Consider the following 24,388-nt stretch of genomic DNA (forward strand, 5'->3'; position numbering starts at 1 on the left):
AAGTTAGGTACTTTGTTAACCCTTGCTTTTCAGGAGTTAACTCAATGTGGAATGACAGGAATGAAACATTATATTTTTACCACCAACAAGGTTGTTAACATCTGAACATGCTACTAAGCTTGCATAATCCAAGGCCATTGCCTGGCCTTGGTAACCATCAGGACCACAAAACTGCACTTTCAGGGAGCCAATGGGGCTAAAGAGTAAGTCCCCATGATCTGTTAACAATCTACATGCTGTTCTAACGTAGGCATCTAAGGGTTAACCCCCTTTACCCGCAAGGGTGGTTTACACGTTCATGACCGGGACAATTTTTACAATTCTGACCACTGTCCCTTTATGAGGCAATAACTCTGAAACGCTTCCATGGATCCCGGTGATTCTGACAATGTTTTCTCGTGACATATTGTACTTCATGTTAGTGATAAAATTTCATTGATATAACTTGCGTTTATTTGTGAAAAAAACAGAAATTTGGTGAAAATTTTGAAAATTTCACAATTTTCCAACTTTGAATTTTTATGCTTTTAAATCATGGAGATATGGCACACAAAAAACTTAAGGCCGTGTGTGTACAATGTGTATGGAGCAGAGCCGTGTGTGTGTACAAGGTGTGCGGAGAGGAGCCGCGTGTGTACGGAGCGGGGTGTATGGAGAGGAGCCGTGTGTGTACGGAGCGCAGCCGAGTGTGTACGAGGTGTACGGAGCTCAGCCGAGTGTGTACGAGGTGTACGGAGCAGATCCGAGTGTGTACGAGGTGTATTAAGTTTGAAAGGAATGCGGCCCGCCAGTTAAAATTTTTTTATGTGCGGCCCATTTACTCTGCCGAGTTTGAGACCCCTGACGTACATGATATTATACGGGAACACCTTACCAATCAGAATAGCTGTACAAATCTATTTGCTAAGTTTTCCTCTTCAATATTAAAATCTATCTAAAAGGGGCAATCCAGCTCCGCTGACTTCCATGCATAAGTTGCTGAAATAACGCAAATGACCAATTGACTGCCAGTCATGCAAGCCAAGCCATCTAATAACTTAATATGTGAGGTCAACGGCCCTGCTTACCTTCCGATACAGAAGTGAGCAGCAACAAATTATGCTTGTGCTGTCAGGTGGATATTCTCAAAGATTTGTAAACTAAGTACACTCCTAAAATTAGGTCTATGCAGCTAATATTGTGACCACTGGAGACAGATCAACTTTAACCCCTTCACACAGACACACATACAATTGCCTTGTGCGGATGGTTTCCATAGTGACCACGGGTCGAAAGATGGCAGCAGTGGTCACTTAGAGCAGGAGCTGACATACTTCCTGCATGTGTGTGATAGACTGATCTGATATCCTGCAATGACAAAGCACTGCAGAGTATTAGATCAGCGATCAGGGTAGTGAGAGTTGATGTCCCATCCTGGGACAAAGTATCAAAGTGAAAATAAAGATGAAAAAAAAAAAAACACACAAATTAAAGAACAGACAATAAAATATTATACTAATAAATATGTAAAGGAAATAGCTTTTGTTTCTCCAGTGATCAGTCCAATGGTAGGTAAAATATAGCTTTTATTTATCCATTAAAAAAGTTCCAGGTTTCTTCAATAACAATTTTGCATACAGTACAGTCCCTTTTGGACCAAAAGGGACTGACTATATGCAAAATTGCTATTGAAGAAACCTGGAACTTTTTTAATGGATAAATAAAAGCTATACTTTACCTACCATTGGACTGAGATCGCTGGAGAAACAAAAGCTATTTCCTTTATATGTAAGGATTTATCCCAATTCGTTTTCCGTGCGAACTGCAACCACAGGCTGGACTTATTCCTGGTTTTCTTCAAAGCGGTGAGTTGGCTATGCCAAAAAAACCTTTTTTTTCTAATAAATACGTATATTACCTTATATACTCGTGTATAAGCAAAGATTTTCAGCACTTTTTTGTTCTGCAAACGCCCCCCCCCCCCTCCCTCTCGGCTTATACACGAGTCAAATGTGCCAGAGGGCCGGCGGGGGAGGGGGAGCAGCAGGTCACAGGAGACAGGAGCCAGCGGCAGCGGCTGTTACTGTGCCCGCTTGCTAAAGAGAAATGAATATTTATTTCTCTATAGTGCGCACAGTGACACCCTCAGTCGCTGGCTTCCAGAAGACAGCATACTCACCCTCCTGCGCACCCTTGCTGCATCTCGTTGGTTCCAGCGCCAGCAGCATTTCCTGCTGAGCGATCACATGGCCCCGCTCATTAAGGTAATGAATATGCACACCTCTCCACTCCCATGAGGATGGAGTGAATATTGATTCCCTTAATGAGCAGGGCCACGTGATCGCTCGGCAGGAAGAGCTGCATCAAAGGTACGCAGGCAGGTGAGTAGGATGTTTTTATGTAACATGCATACAAGGACAGGGGTTAAGGAGCCATGCATACAACGGCAGGGACCAGGGAGCCATGCATACAAGGACAGGGATCGGGGAGCCGTGCATACAAGGACAGGGAGCCATGCATACAAGGACAGGGACCGGGGAGCCATGCATACAAGGACAGGGACCGGGGAGCCATGCACACCAGGAGAGAGATGAGGGGACATTGCATATCCATCTTATAATCGAGTCAATAAGCTTACCCAGTTTTTTTGTGGCAAAATTAGGAGCCTCGACTTATACTCGGGTCCGCTTTTACTCGAGTATATACGGTAATGTAAAAACAAAAAAACAAACAAAAGTATATGTATTTTGAATCGCTGCATCTGGACGACCTGATCTATAAAACTGTTCCAATAGTTAACATCTTCAGTGAACATTGTACAAAAAAACAAAAACTGCTCTTTCATCATATCGCCAAAGAGAAAGTGGAATAAAATGCTATCAAAAAGTCAAATGTAAATAGAAATGCTACAGCTAAAAACATCATCTTATCCTGCAAAAAAAACAACCAACAATACAGCTCCATCAGCGGAAATATAAAAGCTATAGCTTTCAAAATAAAAATGATGCAAAAACATTTATATACACACATACGCCAGCAAATAAGAGGACGTCACCGTTAGAGAATGGGAGGCGCCGGAACGCAACACCCATCGGACCAAGACCGGACCGCCCACCGGTGAGTATAATATAACTCCTTTTTCTTCTCTTTCAGGTTACATCGGGGGCTTATCTACAGCATTACAGAATGCTGTAGATAAGCCCCTGATATCAGTGCCGGCAGCTCATAGTTGAAAAATAGGGTGACAGATTCCCTTTAAGTAGTGAAAAAAATTCCAAATTTTGCTAAAAAAAAAAAAAAAATTGCACCATTTTCCGATACCCGTAGCATCTCCACTTTTAGTGATCTTGGGTTGGGTGAGGGCTGATTTTTTGCACGCCGAGCTGACATTTCTAATGATACTATTTTGGCACAGAAACTATTTTTTGATCACCCGTTATTGCATTTTAATGCAATGTTGCAGAGAAGAAAAACCCGTAAATTCTGTCGTTTTGAATTTTTTTCTCGTTACATCGTTTAGCTATCAGGTTTTTTTTTTATATTGATAGATTGGGTGATTCTGAATGCGGTGATACCAAATATGTGTATGTTTGATTTTTCTTTGTTTGACTGGGGCGAAAGGAGAGTGATTTGAACTTTATTTTTTTTATTTAAATACCTTTTAAAACATTTTTTTTTTTACTTTTGGCATGCTTCAATAGCCTCCATGGGAGACTAGAAGCTGCACTTATGCGATCGGCTCTGCTACAGACAGGCGATGATCAGATCGTCTGTATGTAGTAGAATTGCTGACCTGCTATGAGCGCCGACCACTGGGCGGCGCTCATAGCAATCCAGCAGTGACAACCATAGAAGTCTGCAGGAGACCTTTGATTGTCATGCCAACCCATCGGTGACCCGAAATCACGTGACAGGGTTCGCTGATGGGTGGATTTCCGGCGCGACTGCCGCAAGCGCATGTTAAATGCCGCTGTCAGAGTTTGACAGCGGCATTTAACGGGTTAATAGCCGCGAGTGGATCGCGATTCCACCCGCGGCTGTTACGGGCATGTCAGATGTTCAAAACCGCTGACATGTATTGGGAAAGGTGCGGGCTCACCGCTGGAGCACACATCTAAGAGAGGGAGCCCAACATCGGTGAACATTTACGCCTGATGTCGGAAGCGGGTTAATTCCTGTGAAGCACCTAAAGGGTTAATAAATTTCTTCAATGTGCTTTTGAGCACTTTGAGAAGTGCAGTTTTTAAAATATTTTAACTTTTGGGTATTTTCTGTCACACAGATCCCTCACAGTCACTTCAAATGTGATTTGGTTCATAAGAATAAATGGTTTTGTAAATTTTGTTGGAAAAATTAGAAATTTCTGATAAACCATTTTAAAAATGATGGTGATATAAAGTAGACATGTAGGAAATATTATTTATTATCTATTTTGCGCAATATAGCTATCTGGTTTAAGGGAATAAAAGTAAAAAGTTTGGAAATTGTGAAATGATCTAAATTTTCGCCAAATTTCCAATACTCTCACAAATAAACACAAAAAAAATTGACCAAAATTTACCACTACAATAAACTACAATGTGTCACGCGAAAACATTCACTGGGAGGCTTTGTAGCGTTCTAGAGTTATTACCACACAAAGTGATGCTGAATTGGAAAATTTGGTCTGGTCAGGAAGTTGAAAACAGGCTTCGGGGTGAAGAGGTTAAAGGAGACAAACGTTATTTCCCCAGTAAGACTTAGACACAGTTTATTTTTTAATCTTTAGAGTGCAAACACAACAAAATACTATTATATGTTAGAGAAAGATAACTAAGCTGCGGATTGTAGAGACACATTAAAATATGGAAAAAAAAAGTAAAGAAACATACACTACCTTAAGGAGATATGAGGCCTTATCAACCTCAGCTTTTGCAATAACCTGACAGATCAAGTCGAAATATTGGCCAGGCGGTACATCTGATAACTTCCGTCTTGAGCTAGAAAACTGCTGCAGCCCCATCTGCCAATGGCGTAATAATTCTACGGTTTTCTGGTCTTCTATAGTAAAGCTATAACGCTCACTAGAAGTCCTTGGAACAAGTGGCGCGTCAACCGTACCTTCAAATACTAACGCTGAGAAACCACTACTACTAATACCTTGAAATTCATTGTTAAACTTCTGGATCTAAAAGAAAAAAAAAAATATCACAAACACATCCTAATACACATGATGAATGTGTAAATGTGGGTAACCAAAATGAAACTAATTACAAAATTGTACTTATTTGGCAAACGAGATCATACCGCCTATATCAATGTTAGGTAACAGCAATACTGTGGTCCAGGACCACCACCACTAAATATTAATATTGCAAAGTTCCAACTATTGTAGATTTTTTGAGTCGTATTTTCTTACCATAATCATTCTGGCCATGCCAGGAGAATAAAGTGCATAGACGAGACTATTTGACGCTCCAAAGCTGGATATCCCTGTGTAACTGATACAAAATGTTGAGTCACTTAAAGGAGTTTTCTCATGAACAAAGATAATTTTAATCAAAATTTTAATCAATAGATCTTGGAATAATAAGTTCCACAATTAGATGTGTTTAAATAAAATGTTCCTGTGCTGAGATAATCTTATATATGTGTCCCTGCTGTGTACTGTGTAATGGCCGTGTCTGACCGTACAGGAACATGGTCTGACCATACCACAGCTCCTGGGCAGGGGAGGAAAGAAAAGAGTACACAGACATTACACTATGGGATCATAGCCGATTCTTTCTGTGAGGTAAAATATTAGGTAAAACCAGGAAATGTTTTGCCTCACAAAAAGAATCAGATGTGATGATCCTGTGCTGTCCTGTCAATTATTCTCTCCTTGCTCCCTCTCCTGCCCAGGATTTATGGTATGATCAGACCATGTTCCTGTACGGTTAGACACAGCCATTACACAGTACCTTCTAAGATCTATTAATTAAGAGGTACTTTGCTCATGGGAAAACCTCTTTAAGGAATTACTTGAAAATGGGATTTAGACCTGCAGAACTATTATACCACATTTCATTTGTACTATAAGTGTATGTCTATACATAGTGGTTCTGCTGGATCTTCTATCCAGAGTTGAGGACACGGGTGAGGCAAGCTTCCTTTTTATCTTTTTTCTTTCTGAGCTATATACCTGGTTTACATTCTGTAAAGTCGGGCACGTTTACCCTGCGGGAAATATTCTTGGACATAAGTGTGCACTCTGCTCAAGAACTACGGTACTTCAGGCAACATGCGAAAACTAAACCACCTTTCCTCCCAAATTTACTTTTTGCACTGTATTTATAGTTATACATGTCACGATCCATGTTTGGATTTGTGGCAGCTCTGGTTCCTCTCAGTTTAAAACTTTTTTTCCTTAAGCACCATCAGGTGTTAATGTCCGTTTTTCCTTCGCTGGCAATCAGCTGTTACTGCAGTGCTCCTGGGTCAGCTGATGCAGGTGGTGACCACTCCCACCATCCTTTAAAAGGTCACCTGATGCATCAGCTGACTGTTGGTGATACAGTTCCTTTCTGGAGACCAGCCTAGCAGCTCTCTGGTGTCAGCCACATCTGGTGTTTGGAGTCCAGTTACATAGTAACATAGTTATCAATGCCGAAAAGACATTAGTCCATCCAGTTCAGCAAATATTCCGTCAGAATAAATCCCCAGATCTACGTCCTTCTAAAGAACCTAATAACTGTAAGATACAATATTTTTACGCTCCAGGAAGACATCCAGGCTTCTCTTGAACCCTTCGATTGAGTTCGCCATCACTACCTCCCTCAGGCAAGGAATTCCAGATTCTCACTGCCCTAACAGTAAAGAATCCTCTTCTATGTTGATGGAAAAACCTTCTCTCCTCCAGACGCAGAGAAAGCCCCCTTATGACCGTCACATTCCTTGGTATAAACAGATCATCGGAGAGATTTTTGTATTGTCCCCTTAGGCTGTGTGCACACGGTGCGGTTTCTGCTGCGTTGCCGCTGCGGAAACGCAGCAGTTCCGCTGACCAAGTACAGTACAGTGAAACCCTATGGGGTTTCAAAAACGCTGTGCTGACGGTGCGGTTTTTTCCGCGCGGTTTTGCTGCGGTTTACAAACCGCAGCATGTCAATTGTTGGTGCGGTTTTTCGCAGCGGTTTCATACCTCTACCATATTACCTGCGTTTCCGAGTGGAAAAAACCGCAGCGGAATCAGCAACGTGTGCACATAGCCTTATATACTTATACATGGCTATTATATCGCCCCTCAGACGTCTTTCTCAACTAAATAATCCTAATTTTGCTAATCTCTCTGGTTATTGTAGTTCCCCCATCCCCTTTACTAATTTTGTTGCCCTCCTTTGTACTCACTCTAGTTCCATTATATCCTTCCTGAGCACCGATGCCCAAAACTGTACACAGTACTCCATGTGCGGTCTAACCCGGGATTTGTGCAGAGGCAGTATAATGCTCTCATCATGTGTATCCAGACCTCTTTTAATGCACCCCATGATCCTGTTTGCCTTGGCAGCCGCTGCCTGGCACTGGCTGCCCCAGGTAAGTTTATCATTATCTAGGATCCCCAAGTCCTTCTCCATGTCAAATGTATCCAGTGGTTTCCTGTTCAGTGTGTAATGGTGATATTGATTCCTTATTCCCATGTGTATAACCTTACATTTATCATTGTTAAACCGCATCTGCCACCTTTCGGACCATGTTTCCAACTTATCCAAATCCATCTATAGCAGAATATTATCTTCTCTTGTATTGACTGCTTTACATAGTTTTGTATCATCTGCAAATATCGATATTTTACTGTGTAAACCTTCTACCAGATCGTTAATAAATATGTTGAAGAGAATAGGTCCCAACACCGACCCCTACGGTACCCCACTGGGCACAGCGACCCAGATAGAGAATATAGCATTTATAACCACCCTCTGCTTTCTATCACTAAGGCTAGGTTCAGATTTGCGGATGTCAGAGCTGCGGAGGGCTGCGTAGTTCCTCCGTGAAGCTCCGCCCACTGCCGCACCTCCTCCATTCAGCTCCGCCATGTTGCGTTCGCCGCAGTCAAAACGAAACATGCGCACGCATCCGCATACAACCACATGGTCTGCATACCCAATGTTAAGATAGGTACGCAGGTCGCATGCAGACGTAGGCGGTGCGGCAGTGGACGGAGCTTCACAGAGGAACTACGCAGCCCTCCGCAGCTCTGACATCCACAAATCTGAACCTAGCCTAAGCCAGTTACTTACCCATTTACTTACCCATTTACACACATTTTCCCCCAGATCCAGCATTATCATTTTGTATACCAACCTCTTATGTTGCACAGTATCAAACGCTTTGGAAAAGTCAAGATATACCACGTCCAATGACTCACCTTGGTCCAGTCTATAGCTTACCTCATCATAAAAACTGATTGGTTTGACATGAGCGATTCTTCATAAACCCATGCTGTTATGGAGTTAAACAGTTATGCTCATTGAGATAATCCAGAATAACACCCCTCAGAATCCCTTTAAATATTTTACCAACAATAGAGATTAGGCTTACTTGCCTATAATTTCCAGGTTCCCTTTTAGAGCCCTTTTTGAATATTGGTACCACATTTGCTATGCTCCAGTCCTGTGGAACAGACCCCATCGCTGTAGAGTCACTACATATAAGAAATAATGGTTTGTGTATTACATTACTTAGTTCTCTTAGTACTCGTGGGTGAATGCCATCCGGACCCAGAGATTTGTCTATTTTAATCTTATTTAGCCAGTTTCACACCTTTTCTTAATATAAGGTTTTGTCTCTCAGCATTTCACCTAGCATTTCATTTTCCACCGTGACTAGCATGGAGAAGAAGGTGTTTAATAAATTAGCTTTTTCCTAGTCATCTACAACCATTCTTTCCTCATAATTTTTTAAGGGGCCTACACTTTCACTTTTGATTCTTTTACTATTGAAATAGTTGAAGAACAGTTTGGGATTAGTTTTACTCTCCTTAGCAATGTGCTTCTCTGTGTCGTTTTTGGCAAGTTTAATTAGCTTTTTAGATGAAGTATTTTTCTCCCTATAGTTTTTTAGAGCTTCAACGGTGCCATCCTGCTGTTGTTATCTGCGGTGTGGAGCTTAGCAACGGTGTACATAAGCTAAGTGTGGTGTTTTTGTTACCTTTTCCCTTTGATGTCTGTCTGTCACTATCCCCTGTGTGTTATTATCTGCAGAGGTGAGGCTAGTGCTCCTTGCCGACCAGTTCACTAGCCAGGGCAGTAATAGTTGACTACTAGGGACAAGGTATCCTGACGGTGGCGGGGGGGGGGGGGGGGGAAGGACCCGCATAGGGCATTAGGGGAGTGCAGGGACAGGCTCAGGTTGGAGCTCAGGTGGTGACCATCCCTCATTCCCTATTGGTAGGGTCTTCCTCTCACCTATACCAGCCCTGTTGTATGTGTTTGTGCCATTAGCTGACCGCTCATCCGTTGGGTCGTGCGATTCCATGACAGTACAGATATAAAAGACTTTTACATGGACTCAATAGCGTACCTTTATTCTATGAAATCGAACAATATCACCAATTTTATAAATTTTCGGAAGTGAATCTGGATTTCCACTGAAAAATGTGCACTTCAGCTTCACATTGGATTGGTCCTCAATTGTAATAATAGAACAATAGTCTGTAATAAAAAAAAAAAAAAAGAATGCCAAGACACCTTGCAATTCAACTATGCTCTAATCAGAACAATCAGAGTCTGGACACATATATTCCAAAGAGCTAATTTCTGTAAATGCTCGTACAGACAGCCGTATTTCCTGTCTGAGCACCTTCGAACAAAACATCCAATCACATTAGAACCAATATTATTTTATGGGGACGTGCACATATTAGATTTTTTCCTCGGACAGACTATCTGAAGGGGAGAAAAAAAAAATCCCAGCAAGCACATTTGCATTCGATTGTTAGATAGTACTCGACCATGCAACGGAATGGGAAAAGAAAAAATCTGACCACACTCATGACATTTTAATGGACTGACAAAATGCAGGGTTCTTTTTCCCCATTGTCTTCTCGCCCCCAAAAATATCAGATCTCTCTTTGATAACACTCAGATTAGCATAATCTGACAGATTTTCTCGGATGAGAGGAAATACGGTTGTGAGACCCTAGCCTAAAGGGCCTGTCACACTAAGCGATATCGCTAATAATATCGCTATAACTGGTTTTTGTGACGTTATAGCGATATCGCTATGTCTGATACTTACCTCCGACCGCTCCCCCGCTGGTTATCGCTGATCGCGCGAGAACGTCCTGGACTGTTTCTCGTCGTCAGCTTCCTGCTGGGCTTCCTGTGGCGCTGACGAGCGTGGACGCGGGCGGGAGGACGTCAGGATCGCCTAGTCTGACAGGTAAGTAGCGACCCCTGCGATGTCGCTGGTGAGATCTGCCTGTGTGGCAGCTCACTAGCGACCACTTAGCAATGTACCAGCGATTCTGACAGCGTCATATCGCTGGTCGGTATCGCTGGTACATCGCTAAGTGTGACAGTACCTTTAGACCCATTAATAAAATACACTTCTACTGGAGCTGTTCCATTGGGCACTAAAACATATACGGTAACTACATGATGAGATATACTGTACAGCAAGAAAACAATATCATGTCCAATAAATATTGTGGGTAGGTCCAATTCTCATTATCTTATGGTGCACCATACGGCTGTGTTGGCATTAGACCAGCATACAGCCGAATTTCAGATGGTACACTTTACAAGACATAGATGGGAGCATGACAGATTTTTAAAGGATACAATGGTGTAGTTACTCTGCCCACCAATAGCAACAAAAACTGGTAATCAACTAATGCTCTCTGCCATGCAGATAATAATGGAGATGTTTAAAGAGTACCTGTCACCATGAAAATGCCATCCAATCTGCAGGCCTCATGTTACAGAGAACGGGGAGCTGAGCAGGTTGATAGTTTTGTGAATGAAGCTTCAGTAGAACCAATGTTTTAATCATTTAATCGTCTGCTCTTTCTAGGATTATCGGTCCTGTGGGCAGTCCCATCAGTGATTGACAGCTTTCCTTGTATAAAAGTGCATAAATAGCTGTCAATCACTGACAGGACCGCCCACTGAGCCGAAAATCCCAGAAAAACAGAGGTTTAAAGGGAATCAGTCACACAAAATGACAGCTCAAAGCACAGGCGCTTGGTGCATCATGATGTGGCCAGTGATTTAAAGAGTAACTGTCAGTTTTATTTTTAATAATGTCAACAAGTGATTTTATCTTAAGATCCCATTCCCACCTGCCTGTTTTTCCTCAATATCCACCCTTCCCTCTTCTTTGACTATCATCTCCGGCTTCATAGAGCCAGAGAAATGTGGGGGGGGGTGATAGAATACAAGCAGGCAGGAAAGTGTAGTTAAATGACGGCCCTGCTATGATGCACCGAGCACCTGTACTTGAGCAGTCATTCTGTGCTGACAGAGTTAAAGTGAACCCATCATGCCCAGTCACGCCATTAAGCTGCAAAACAACACTGCATTTTCAACACTGATGCACTACTGAGCGAGTTGTCAGTCCGTGCCGGGGCGTACGTATGTATCAGTAATGCAACCGATGACTGTCATTGCTTTGGGCACACCGGCATGACTGAAAAGTTACGGTAGCAGCTTCCAGGAGAAATGAAGTTCATTTTATCCCAGGTGCCACACTTAGTATTATAGCCAGGCACCTTCACAACGCTATTAACCAGCAAATTAACCCCATATCTGGAGGCTAATAATGTCATTGCATCCGACAGGTTCCCTTTCAAGCATTAATACATAACTTATGTTGAATCTTTTCTCACAAAACTATTTCTCAATCTGCTCAGTTTCCCCTGCTCTATAACATGGTGCCTGCAAGGTGGACGGCATTTTCATGGTGACAGGTTCCCTTTACCTGTAAGCTGAACAGGTTTCTTTAATCCTGGTTTGGAAATTATTTCAGAGGTTCATGAGTTACACCTATGACTGAGGCAAGAACTTGCAATAATAGTCAACCATTTTTGAGGCCACAGAGAGATGCCATTGGTCTTCCAACTTCTGTTCTTGTACTTTTCAGTCCCCATCTGGTGAATCTTCTCCATGTTCTTCCCAGTCATGCCTTTCCTTTTTAATCACTGTGTCGGAATGCTCCCATGCTGCCTGATAAGCAATGCAAGCTCTGTTCACTTTGGAGAAGCACTCCTGGTAATTTTATTCCTTATACCTGTGAAACCACTAGTGTAACGTATTGTGTGTGTATATACTCGCCAATCGCCATCTTCTCCGGCATCCAGCACTGTTCCACTCCGCTCTATGGCCCCAATTTAATCAAGACCAATGATGTTCACCCCAGTCTTGATGAGGAGTGGTGCAGGAGTCAGACGCTCCGATTCATTAAGAGGTGACTCGCCTCAAAAAACTTATTCCATTTGAGGACTAAGATTTGAGGCATAATTAATGATTCTGCTTGTCATGAATTTTACAAGCGAGGTTTGCCATGCCTCATCACACCCCATCACTCCACTCACGTTTGCCAAAGCTGGGTAAAAATGGCATGAGAATGCAAACACTCCATGTGACTGGAGACATTTGAATCTTCACAGCGCGCACATTGCACGCCATCAGGATTCTCCCATACATATTAGACCACATTCCAACTAGACGTGTGCGGACTCACTCAATACTGCACAAAGCTGTTTACATCTAGTTGGCACGTGAGCGCATTTATGCAAATCACATACTTGCGACCACCCTCTTTTGCAGCTGGCATCGGAAAGTCGTGATAGCATGAGTTGGACATTTTGTGAGGATTCAAAATACTTAATCGCATAGAGTAATCCTGGAGAACCCCTTTAATGTAATGTAAAAGCGGATAAGACTTGTGAGTTTTGTATATTCAAATTTTCATCCCCACTATAAGTTTTGTAAGAGCAAGAAAAAAAAATCTTTAAAGATTCTTCCCTTATGATTTTTTCTTCTTTTAATATCTGAAATGGCTTGTGGAGACCCAGTATTCTCACTAGTTAGAAAAGATGGAACTGCATATTTCCCATTTATGAAGAAGGGGCAGGAGACCATGACCCAGTAATGGAAGGTAGATCATACCATCTTCAGACCAAGATGAAAGATATGACCAAACATAAGTTCAGAGAAAAGAAAATTCACTGACTGGTTTACATCTCAATAAATGGAGAATTTCCTACAGACATATAAATGGAGCACCTAACAGAATATGAAGCTTTTCATTCTATAGTCTATCCGGTCTGCACAAATTCCTACTGCTCGATGTGTACTAATATGCACTTATAAGGATAATTTATTTATGTTCCTGCAAAGCTCTCATTATTTTGTAGCTTCAAGGGAAAGCTAGGTAATTTGGAATATTTAATTAGTTTTGCATTATTACTGGGTTCTTTATTGAAAATGTATTATTAAGCAAAATTCTGGCTAACAAGACTCTTGGAAGTAAAAATTATCTAATATGGAGCAGAGCTGGTTCTGTTTTCTCACTGGAAAGTAAATTAAGAATCTATAGTAAATGGCAGAATCTACAATAAGTATACTAACTTTATGCCTAAAAATAGGTATTAGACCTACCGGTAATGATGTTTCCAGGAGTCCATCCTGACAGCACCATGGAGGATGTCCTCCTCCTCCTTACAGGGACAGGAAAGCACACGAGAGGTTAAAAGGTCATGTCCCACCCCCTCTCCCTCAGTGATTTAACAAGTACCACAAGGTGGATGATGCTAGTAACAGTTTAATGAAACAATCATATTACAGCATATGACATAACATAATACATTGTAGTATAACACAACAGGGAAGGGAACTACCCGTGCTGTCAGGATGGACTCCTGGAAACATCATTACCGGTAGGTCTAATACCTATTTTCCAGGACGTCCACCTGACAGCACCATGGAGAGTACCAAAGCACCTCCTCAGGGTGGGATTACCGCCTGGAGAACCTTTCTTCCGAATGCGGTCTGTTGACCAGCTAACACATCAAGCTTGTAGTGCCTGCAGAATGTATTAAGACTGGCCCAGGTTGCTGCTCTACAGATCTGATCAACCGACGCCCCCGCCCGTTCGGCCCATGAGGCCGATACCGCCCTCGTAGAGTGGGTCTTTATGGAATCTGGCAGGTTGGCGCCTTCAGCTTGGTAGGCGTCCGAGATTACTGAGGCTACCTTGGAGAGGCTACCTATGGGGTAAATGCCGGGTCTAACCTTAAGATTATACAGTCATCTCTTATCTGGAGATATGGGTCCTTAGTGGACAGGGCCTGGATCTCCCCTATTCTTTTGGCCGTGGTAATGGCTACTAGGAAGGCCGTTTTACGAGTGAGAGCAGAGATGGTTAATTTCTCACCGAGAGCGTAGGGGTCTGTACAGAGAAACCTAAGTACCAGGCCGAGGTCCCAAGGCGGGGTGAGCTGCCTAATCGTGGGGCGCAGGCGCTGTGTGGCTCTTAGAAATCTTATTACCCAGGGATGTGAAGCTAACTGGTAATCGAAGAAGGCGCTCAAGGCTGAAATCTGGACCTTTAGAGTGCTGGGCTTAAGGCCTTTATTAAACCCTGCCTGAAAAAAGCTTAGTATGCTAGGGAGGTCAGGGGTGCCTGCAACAAGATCGGACCTGCCACCCTCCAGACAGAATCTTTTCCATATCTTTCGATAGATTGCGGATGCCACTGGTTGGCCTGTAGGGTGGATATGACCTGATCCGACAATCCCTTTGCCTTCAGGATGTCCCTCTCAGGATCCAAGCCGATAGGTGGAGTCTTGCTGGGTTCGGGTGGTGGATCGGGCCCTGGTGGATGATGTCCTTCCACGGGGGTAGTTCGACTGGATTTCCCACCGCCATGGCTCCTAGAAGGGGGAACCAGCTTCTCTTCGGCCAGTATGGAACGATCAACATTACTCTCGCGTGGTCCTCGCGTATCTTCCTGAGCACTGCTGGTATGAGAGCCAGTGGTGGGAACGCATAAGAGAGGGATTCGCTCCAAGTCTGGCTCAGGGCGTCTATGCCTTCTGGGTGGTCGGCTGGATTCAGGGAGTAGAATCTGGGGACCTTCGAGTTCTTTCGGCTTGCAAAAAGATCTATACTGGGGGTCCCCCAATGCTGACAAAGATGGTCGAAGATCTCTACGTTCAATTCCCACTCTGTCGGGTGGATCCGTTGTCTGCTCAAGTAGTCGGCTACTTCGTTCTGAGAACCTTCTAGGTGTACTGCGGTCACAGACTGGACTGTTCATTCCGCCCAAGCGAATATTTTTTCCGCTAGGGCCTGTAGTGGTTGATGTCTGGTCCCTCCCTGGTGCTTCAGGAATGCCGCTGCCGTTATATTGTCGGATAATATGCGGACGTGACTATTCTTTAGTACCGACTGGTTTCTCCGCAACGCTTCCCAGACCGCGAAGAGCTCTCTGAAATTGGAGGATCTGGTCCTGATGCCTACTGGCCATTTCCCTTGGAAGATCTTCCCTTCTATGTGGGCTCCCCATCCCCACGCACTGGCGTCTGTGGTGACTACCACGTATTGAGAGGTTGTCCATTGTACGCCCAATTGAAGGTTTCTGGACTGTGTCCACCACCGAAGGGACTCATTCACTCGTTCTGGCAGCCTTAGGGGTTTGTCTAGTGACGCCTGACTTCTGTCCCACTTTGCGAGGATCTCTCTCTGTAATAATCTCGAGTGGAATTGGGCCCATCGAACACACTGGATGCAGGCTGTCATGAGGCCCAAGACCTCCATTGCCTCTCTTATGGAGCATTGACGCCTCCAAAGGTCTTTGGTTCTGGCCTGAATAGTCCTCTGCTTCTGCTCAGGTAGCCAGGATATTCTGTCGGCTGAGTCTAGAAGGACTCCGAGGAATACTTTTCTGGTGTCTGGCCTGAGGTCCGACTTCTCCCAAATGATCACCCAGCCAAGGAACTCCAATACAGTAGTTGCTCGGATCCTGTCTCGAATGAGCGCTTCTTTGGATCTTGCCACCAGTAGGAAGTCGTCCAGGTATGGAATGATCACAATACCCTGATCTCTCAGGTAGGCCACCACCTCTACCACCAGTTTTGTAAAGATTCTGGGAGCTGAGGCCAACCCGAATGGAAGACACTGGAACTGGAAGTGGCAGGTCCGGGCTGGTAAACTGACCGCGAACCTTAGTAGGCTCTGGGATGAGGGATGGATAGGGACCTGGTAGTATGCCTTTTTTAGGTCTAGGGTGCATATGACGGCATCCCTGTCTATTAGGATTGCGGATCGGATCGATTCCATCCGGAATCTCTTGTACCTGACCCAGGAATTTAGTGGTTTCAAGTTTATGATGGTACGGGCCTCGCCGGATGGTTTTGTGATCGAAAACAGGGAAGAGTAGTGCCCTCTTCCTCTTTCCGTCGGGGGAACTGGTATTATGACCTTTGAGTTTACCATGTCCTGTAGATCCATCCACATTGCGGAGTCCTCCAGGACGACAGTGGGGGCAATATATCTGTCGGGGGGAGGTGAATAAAGCTCTATACTGTAGCCTTCCGCGATGGTTCTGAGGACCCACGGATTGTGGGTGACTCGGGACCAGTTTGCTGCGAAGTGGCGAAGTCTCCCCCCAATACCTATGGCGTCATTGCCTCCTCGATCTAGATGTTGAAGTGAATGAGGGACCCCTGTTCATCCCACCTTGGCTGAAGGAGCCCTTATAGGAGCTTCTATTGGACCTTGCCCGACCCCTGAAGTCGGTCTGTCTCCTGGAGAAGGAGCCTCTCCGAAAGGACTGGGGCCGCCTGGGTTTTTCCTCCGGGAATCCTTTATTTTTATCGGACACTAGCTCTAGAATGTTATCGAGGGCTGGACCAAATACCCTCAGGCCCGAGAAGGGGATGGCGCATAGCTTTGTTTTAGAAGCGTTATCCCCCGACCAGGATTTAAGCCAGACTGCTCTCCGGGCCGCATTAGAGAGGGAGCTGTTTCTGGCTGCAAACCTTACTGATTCAGCCGACGTATCCGACAGGAACGCCGTGGCTGATTTCATGAGAGGAAGTGATGCTAGGATCTCTGATCTAGGGGTCTTGTTGGTTAGGTGTTCCTCCAACTGCCCCATCCACAAAAACATAGACCTGGCCACCGAGGTGGCTGCTATGTTGGCCCTAATAAGAGCCGCCGACGTCTCCCATGTTCTCTTTAACAAGACGTCCGCCTTCCTATCCATCGGGTCTCGGAGACCTGATGAGTCCTCGAATGGGATGGCCGTCTTTTTGGTAACCTTGGCGACTGGGACATCTATTTTAGGGACTTCCTCCCATGCCCGTGTTTCCTCGGGATCAAAAGGCAGTCTATTTTTAAAGTCTCGGGAGAGTATCAACCGACGCTCTGCCTCTTTCCACTCCTCCTGCACTATTGTTTTGATGTGTTCACTTACGGGGAACACTACCTGTTTCCGGGCCACTAGTCCTCCAAACATTAAGTCCTGTCTGGACTGTGGTTTAGGGACTTCCTCTATCTGCATAGTATTTCTGACTGCCTGGACCAACTCGTCCGTGTCCTCCAGTCTGAACAGGTACTTCCTGCTCTGATCCTGTCTATCCCCCAGGATCTCGCCTTCTTCCTCCTGATCTGAATCCCGGAAGTCGGAGTCCTCGCTAGGGCTTGCTTCCGACACTGGGTCTGCTTCCCACCTTGGACGCTTGCGACTCGGTCCTGGGCTGGGGGACTGACGCCGTGTGAGGCTGGCTGTAGAGGCCTGAACTTCCTCCCTTATTAGGGATCTCATTTCGGCAAGAAGAGATGGCTGTTCCTCGCCTATGACCCTTGAGGTACAGGGTCCGCAAAAGGTTTTGTTATAGGTGTCTGGCAGCTTTACCCTGCATACGGGGCATCGGACCGATTTGGAGGTGGCTTTTGCCGGGTCCTTCACCCCTGAGGGGGATTCTGCCGGGGTTCCCTTCTCCTAATAATAGAGAAGGGGCACCTACTCAGATCTGGGCTGTGAGGATGGGTGGGAGAGGGTGGTCTGCGCTATGCGCACTTACCCCTCCACCTGCTGGAGCGTTGCCTTCCATCCTGGCACGATTCTGCAGAGCGCTGTGACCTCTGGAGAGCGTGCCCGGGATTCAAAACCGGCGTGTGACGTCACCGGATGTGACGCGCAACCTCTCGCGATAGGCCGCCTCCTCCACTTCCTCCCGGCTGCTCCTGCACGCGACCGCGCTCTGCTTCTATCCCCGGTGCCTGCTCAGCCAGCCGCTTGCAGGGAACCGCCCCCCGCCTGCTATGGCGGTCTGTTGGAGCCGTCTCCCGGCGCTGACCTCGTCGTCGTTGGAACCATCCTGCGGGCGCTCTGCCCGCCGCCTGCGGGGGCCCAAACTCCGCCTGTCATGGCGCTGCTGGAGCCCAGCGCCGACTGCGTCATCCTTCTGCCGATGCCCGCTCGGCCAGCAGCCTGCGGGGAGCCGACCCTCGCCTGCTATGGCGGTGAGTCCTGGAGCCGAGAGCCTCCCATAGGGAGGAACGGCTCCCTCCAGGAGCGTCGTCCTGCTCCTGGCCTTTGGAGCAGAGGGACTCCCCATCGGAGAGTTTCGGCCCCGGGACCTCTTGACAGGGGAAGGCTTGGACTGGCCGCACGATCCCCCGAGCCCCTCCAGTAAGTTCTCGTGTGTCCCTCCGTGCAGGGACAGGAAAAACACTGAGGGAGAGGGGGTGGGACATGACCTTTTAACCTCTCGTGTGCTATGAAAAAAAAAAAAAAAAAAATCAATAAAAGCAATGACATGAAAAACATCTGAAAATGTCTACAGCCAGCATACTAATGATACAAGATTGGCCCGATATGGAAAAAAGTAGCAACCTTATCACTCATTCCTGACTGCTGGGTAGAACTAAGATGTCTACAAATTAAGAAGTGGAGAACAGCAAAGCTACAATAAGCAATAAAGTAGCAACCCCTTAGTGACCAGTCCAAATTTTTCAAATCTGACATGTCACTTTATGAGGTAATAACGGTGGAATGTCCCAGTGATTCTGCAGCGTTTAACCCTTCACACCGTGGCCAATTTCCATCTTTGTTTTTTCCACCCCTTCTGGAAAAACCCATAAGGCTATGTGCACACGTAGTTTTTAGTCTCTGCGAATTTTGTAGAGAAAACCGCAGGAAATCCGCAGGACAAAGTGCTGCGTTTTTTCTGCGGTTTATCTGCGGATTATCTGCGTTTTTTCCGCGGTTTTGCCCTGCGGTTTTACACCTCATAATGGATGAGGTGTAAAACCGCAGCGTTTCTGCACCAAACAATTGACATGCTGCGGATTGTAAACCGCAGCAAAACCGCGCGGAAAAATCCGCAGCATGTGCACAGCTTTTTTTTATTTCCATAGGAAATAAAGGTACTGTACAACGCAGCAGAATCTGCAGCGTTTCTGCAGAGCCAAAAACGCTGCGGAAACGCAGCAGAATCCGCAGCGTGTGCACATACCCTAAGGGTATGTGCACACATAGTTTTTTGTCTCTGCGGATTTTGTAGAGAAAACCGCAGGAAATCCGCAGGACAAAGTGCTGCGGTTTTTCTGCAGTTTATCTGCGTTTTTTCTGCGGTTTTACACCTCATAATGGATGAAGTGGAAAACTGCAGCGTTTCTGCACCAAACAATTGACATGCTGCGTTTTGAAAACCGCAGCAAAACCGCGCGGAAAAAAACGCAGCATGTGCACGGCTTTTTTTTATTTCCATAGGAAATAAAGGTACTGTACAACGCAGCAGAATCTGCTGCGTTTCTGCAGAGCCAAAAACGCTGCGGAAACGCAGCAGAAACCGCAAAGTGTGCACATACCCTAACTATACGCTTGCTTCACAGGAGCATCTCAATGACAGGCACAAAGGCCGATGGGCATGTGGGCATGCCCTGCGGCTGTGCATGTGTGCAATGCACTATGAGGCTGTGTGCACACGCTGCGGATTAGGTGCGGATTCATCCGTGCGGATTTTGTAATATCCGCAGGTGAAACCGCAGGTCAAAAGACCTGCGGTTTTACCTGCGGATTGCTCTGCGGTTTTTCATCTCCTCAAATGGAGGAGATGGCAAACCGCAGGAGAATCCGCAGAAAGAATTGACATGTAAATTCTTTCTGCGGATTGAAAACCGCAGATAATCCGCGCGGAAAATTCCGCACCGTCTGCATTGCAGTTTTTGATTCCTATAGGGAATCATGGTACTGTACACCCCAGCAGAAACTGCTGCGGGTCCGCAGCGGCCAAAACCGCTGCGGAACCGCAGCAAAATCCGCAGCGTGTGCACACAGCCTGAGTGTTCATGAAATCACATCCTTTGCCTGAATGTTTAAGAATGTTTAAAGGGAAGGTGCCGTATTTTTTCATAATTTAATGTAAAAAAGAAAATAGTATAAAACGATATTGTCCCCTAAGCTTGACTCAGTGGTATGTTTTTGTTTTTTTTTACTGTATTAATGCAGCCACTGGGGGCTGCCATCTTACCTTTCTGGCTGCTGAACGACACTTTCCATGCTCATTTACGGCAGTCCCTGGGCATAAGAGACAAGAGTCGGCTCCCGACCCCTATCTGTATCATTGCAGCAGCATCAGCTGTGAACTGGGCACACCTCAGTGGGCAGTACAATTCACAGCTGTAGGTGTGGCCAGGCGCCATCTTGTTAGAGCCCAGTGCTTTCCTTTTAGCTCCATTTACACTCTATTGCAAGCCCTGGATGCTGTACTGTTCCAGCATAACAAGGCTTGGATCTTCACTCTGCACATAACAGCTGCAGGAGAGGAACCAGGACGAGCTCCTGGAGACCGAGCTGCTCTTTCCAAAACACCCGGCCAGCTGCTGCCCCTGCTCTTTCCAAACTCTTGGCCATCTTCTGGATATCTAATCCGATCCTGTGTGATACTGACTGCTGAGCCATGTATCTAATCCTCTTCTGTGTGATACTGACTGCTGAGCCGTGTATCTAATCCTCTCCTGTGTGATACTGTCTGCTGAGCCGTGTATCTAATCCTCTCCTGTGTGATACTGTCTGCTGAGCTGTGTATCTAATCCTCTCCTGTGTGATACTGTCTGCTGAGCTGTGTATCTAATCCTCCCGTGTGATACTGACTGCTGACCCGTGTGTCTAATCCTCCCGTGTGATACTGACTGCTGACCCGTGTATCTAATCCTCTCCTGTGTGATACTGACTGCTGACCCGTGTATCTAATCCTATCCTGTGTGATACTGACTGCTGACCCGTGTATCTAATCCTATCCTGTGTGATACTGACTGCTGACCCGTGTATCTAATCCTCTCCTGTGTGATACTGTGTGCTGAGCTGTGTATCTAATCCAATCCTGTGTGATACTGTCTGCGGAGCCGTGTATCTAATCCTATCCTGTGTGATACTGACTGCGGAGCCGTGTATCTAATCCTATCCTGTGTGATACTGTCTGCTGAGCCGTGTATCTAATCCTATCCTGTGTGATACTGTCTGCTGAGCCGTGTATCTAATCCTATCCCGTGTGATACTGCTCTCCTGAAATACTCTGTGCTGCTGTTACCCTGCTAGTTTTATGTGTGATCTACATGGTGGTATTGTGTATGATCTATATGGCGGCATTATGTGTGAAGTATATGGCGGTATTATGTGAGAACACTATGGCAGTATTATCTACTAAAAGGGGACCCATTCTAGGGTGGTTCTGGCTGAGCACCTGCACACGGGTCAGGGGTAATAGTTAGGTGCAGTCAGGGGAGGGCTGGTGAGGCAGCTGAAGAAAGGGGTCTCATTTTTATTGTTACTGTATGGCTACATTTCCCCCCATCCTGCTTCCCAGGGTCATCCCGGACTGCGCCTGTCGCCTCGCTTTCACACATCGCCAGGACAGGATCTGAGGAGGGGAATGGGGGGTCTTTGCATGCAAAGTCTGGATCAGAACAGGCCATCAATCAGCAGAAATGTGTGGTGCTGTCACCCTGCTCCTCCCCCATATATCTCCCTCTGTGCCCCCCATAGACCAGCACACTGCTCTCCTGAAATACTCTGTGCTGCTGTCAACCTGCTCCCACAATCTTTGCTGCCTGCCATCGTCGGTGACCGAAGACCCCATTCCTCTCCTCAGATCCTGTCCTGACGATGTGTGAAAGCGAGGCGACAGGGGCCTGATATATGGTGGAAGGAGCAGGGTGACAGCAGCACAGAGTATTTCAGGAGAGCAGTGTGCTGGTCTATGGGGGGCACCCTGTTCGGTGCCAGGGATTGTACATAGAGTGCTGTGTTTTATACACATGGATGGACCGTCTGCTTGTCTACTCCACAGAAATCCAGGAAACATTTCTGCTGACTGATGGCCTGTTCTGATCCAGACTTTACATACAAAGACAGTCAGTAACTTTGCAGGCCCCATCAAAATGGCTGCTCACTGTGTTCCTAAATGTCATCCTGTGTTTTCCCTTAGCAAACACCCAGAAGGGGAGGAGAGGAGTGACATCACACCATGTCAGGAGATTCCTCCCATAATTACTGCAGGGCAGTAATGTGAGCTAGTTGTACACTAGGTTTTTGTGCCAAATTTCAGTAGCTGCTCCCCCTAGTGTTAACAAGTGGAAATGCCAAACTTTTTAAAATTATTTTTCATATTTTACAAAATTAAAAACAAATAATATTTTTTTAAGAAAATGTAAACATAAAATTCTTTAAATTTTTTCAATTGCTGAAAAAAAATTTTTTGGATGGCACCTTCACTTTAAAGAGAATCTGTCAGCAGGTTTTGCTATCTAATCTGCAGACAGCAGGAGATAGAGGCTGAAACACAGAATACAAGGATGTGTCACTTGTGTACTGTTTACTAACTGTGAAGGATTTATCACTAGTCGACAACTAAGCACCTCACCTTCTATGGACTTGGCACATACAGAGCCTACTGTGGGCAGGGCTAACTTTCTCAGCTCAGCTAAAAAGCTCTGATTGTGTCAGAACAGCTTCACCCAGTATTCTAAGTGATACATCATTGGATTCAGGGTTTCTCTGCCTAAATTAAGCTTCTCTGAAATGGGGTAGCAAACACCTGCTGACAGATTTCCTTTAAATGCACATTTTCTGCATGAAAAAACACAGTGCTTAAGTTACTTGATAACATGGCCTCAAAATCCACATTAAAACTTCTTCAAACTCTGGAAGAAAAAAACAGAAGACAACTTGAACATTTCCTAAAGGTAGCAGCTAACACTTCCGCATGCAAATACGCCGGCTCCCTACAATGGTGTGGTCATCTTCACAAATGGTGTGAAATTGTCAAGAGTCTAGTAACAAACAGACGAGCTGACCGGTTAACAAGCATCCAGAAGACTATTTATTTCTAATCATCAGCCCTTGCAGATATACTATACCTTTAACTGCCTGACAAATGAACAAAACGCTTGTTTGGCAGGTGAGCAGATTGCTTACACATCAAGTGATGAGCTGCTGGTAAAATGATGCTGTGCGAGTTCAGAACCATATTACTAACAATTGCTCTGTTTCCATTGATTTTTCGACAGCCAATTTAAACAGGGCAGTAATCATGCGCTAATTGGCTTGTACTGTATATAGTTAATGGGTGTTTATTAACCCCTTCACCCGCAAGGGTGGTTTGCACGTTCATGACCGGGCCAATTTTTACAATTCTGACCACTGTACCTTTATGAGGTCATAACTCTGGAACGCTTCCATTGATCCCGGTGATTCTGACATTGTTTTCTCGTGACATATTGTACTTCATGTTAGTGGTAAAATTTCATTCAAATAACTTGCGTTTATTTGTGAAAAAAATGGAAATTTGGCAAAAATTTTGAAAATTTCGCAATTTTCCAACTTTGAATTTTTATGCCCTTAAATCACAGAGATACGGCACACAAAAAACTTGATAAGTAACATTTCCCACATGTTTACTTTACATCAGCACAATTTTGGAACCAAAATTTTTTTTTGTTAGGAAGTTATAAGGGTTAAAAGTTGACCAGCGATTTCTCATTTTTATAACACCATTTTATTTTTAGGACCACATCACATTTGAAGCCACTTTGAGGGGTCTATATGATAGAAAATACCCAAAATTGACACCATTCTAAAAACTGAACCCCTTAAGGTGCTCAAAACCACATTCAAGAAGTTTATTAACCCATTAGGTGCGTCACAGGAATTTTTTTGAATATTTAAAAAGAAATGAACATCTAACTTTTTTTCACAAAAAAAATACTTCAGGTTCAATTTTTTTTATTTTACCAAGGGTAACAGGAGAAATTGGACTGCAAAAGTTATTGTGCAATTTGTCCTGAGTACGCTGATACCTGATTTGTGGGGGGGAACGACTGGTACGGCGCATGGCAGAGGTCAGAATGGAAGGAGCGCCGTTTGACCTTTTCAA

The 24,388-nt window shown here is 45.1% G+C and overlaps 1 protein-coding gene across 2 annotated transcripts in view; it reads right to left on the reverse strand.

The window, feature by feature from the left end:
• POT1 (protection of telomeres 1) overlaps nucleotides 1–24,388 on the reverse strand; it is a 123,961-nt gene that overhangs the window by 79,419 nt on the left and 20,154 nt on the right. Inside the window, exons 1-3 of one of the 2 annotated variants that reach the window (XM_073573419.1) lie at nucleotides 9,520–9,654; nucleotides 5,378–5,459; nucleotides 4,856–5,146 (exon numbers count right to left, since the gene is read on the reverse strand). In XM_073573419.1, the coding sequence (XP_073429520.1) occupies nucleotides 4,856–5,146; nucleotides 5,378–5,395 (309 nt within the window). In that variant the 5' untranslated portion in view covers nucleotides 5,396–5,459; nucleotides 9,520–9,654. Of the gene's footprint in view, nucleotides 1–4,855; nucleotides 5,147–5,377; nucleotides 5,460–9,519; nucleotides 9,655–24,388 lie in introns of those variants that run through there. The other variant, XM_073573418.1, reaches the window with a different exon arrangement.

This window comes from Dendrobates tinctorius, unplaced genomic scaffold, assembly GCF_039654945.1.
Source record: "Dendrobates tinctorius isolate UK_male_01 unplaced genomic scaffold, ASM3965494v1 ptg000035l, whole genome shotgun sequence".
Taxonomy (NCBI): domain Eukaryota; kingdom Metazoa; phylum Chordata; class Amphibia; order Anura; family Dendrobatidae; genus Dendrobates; species Dendrobates tinctorius.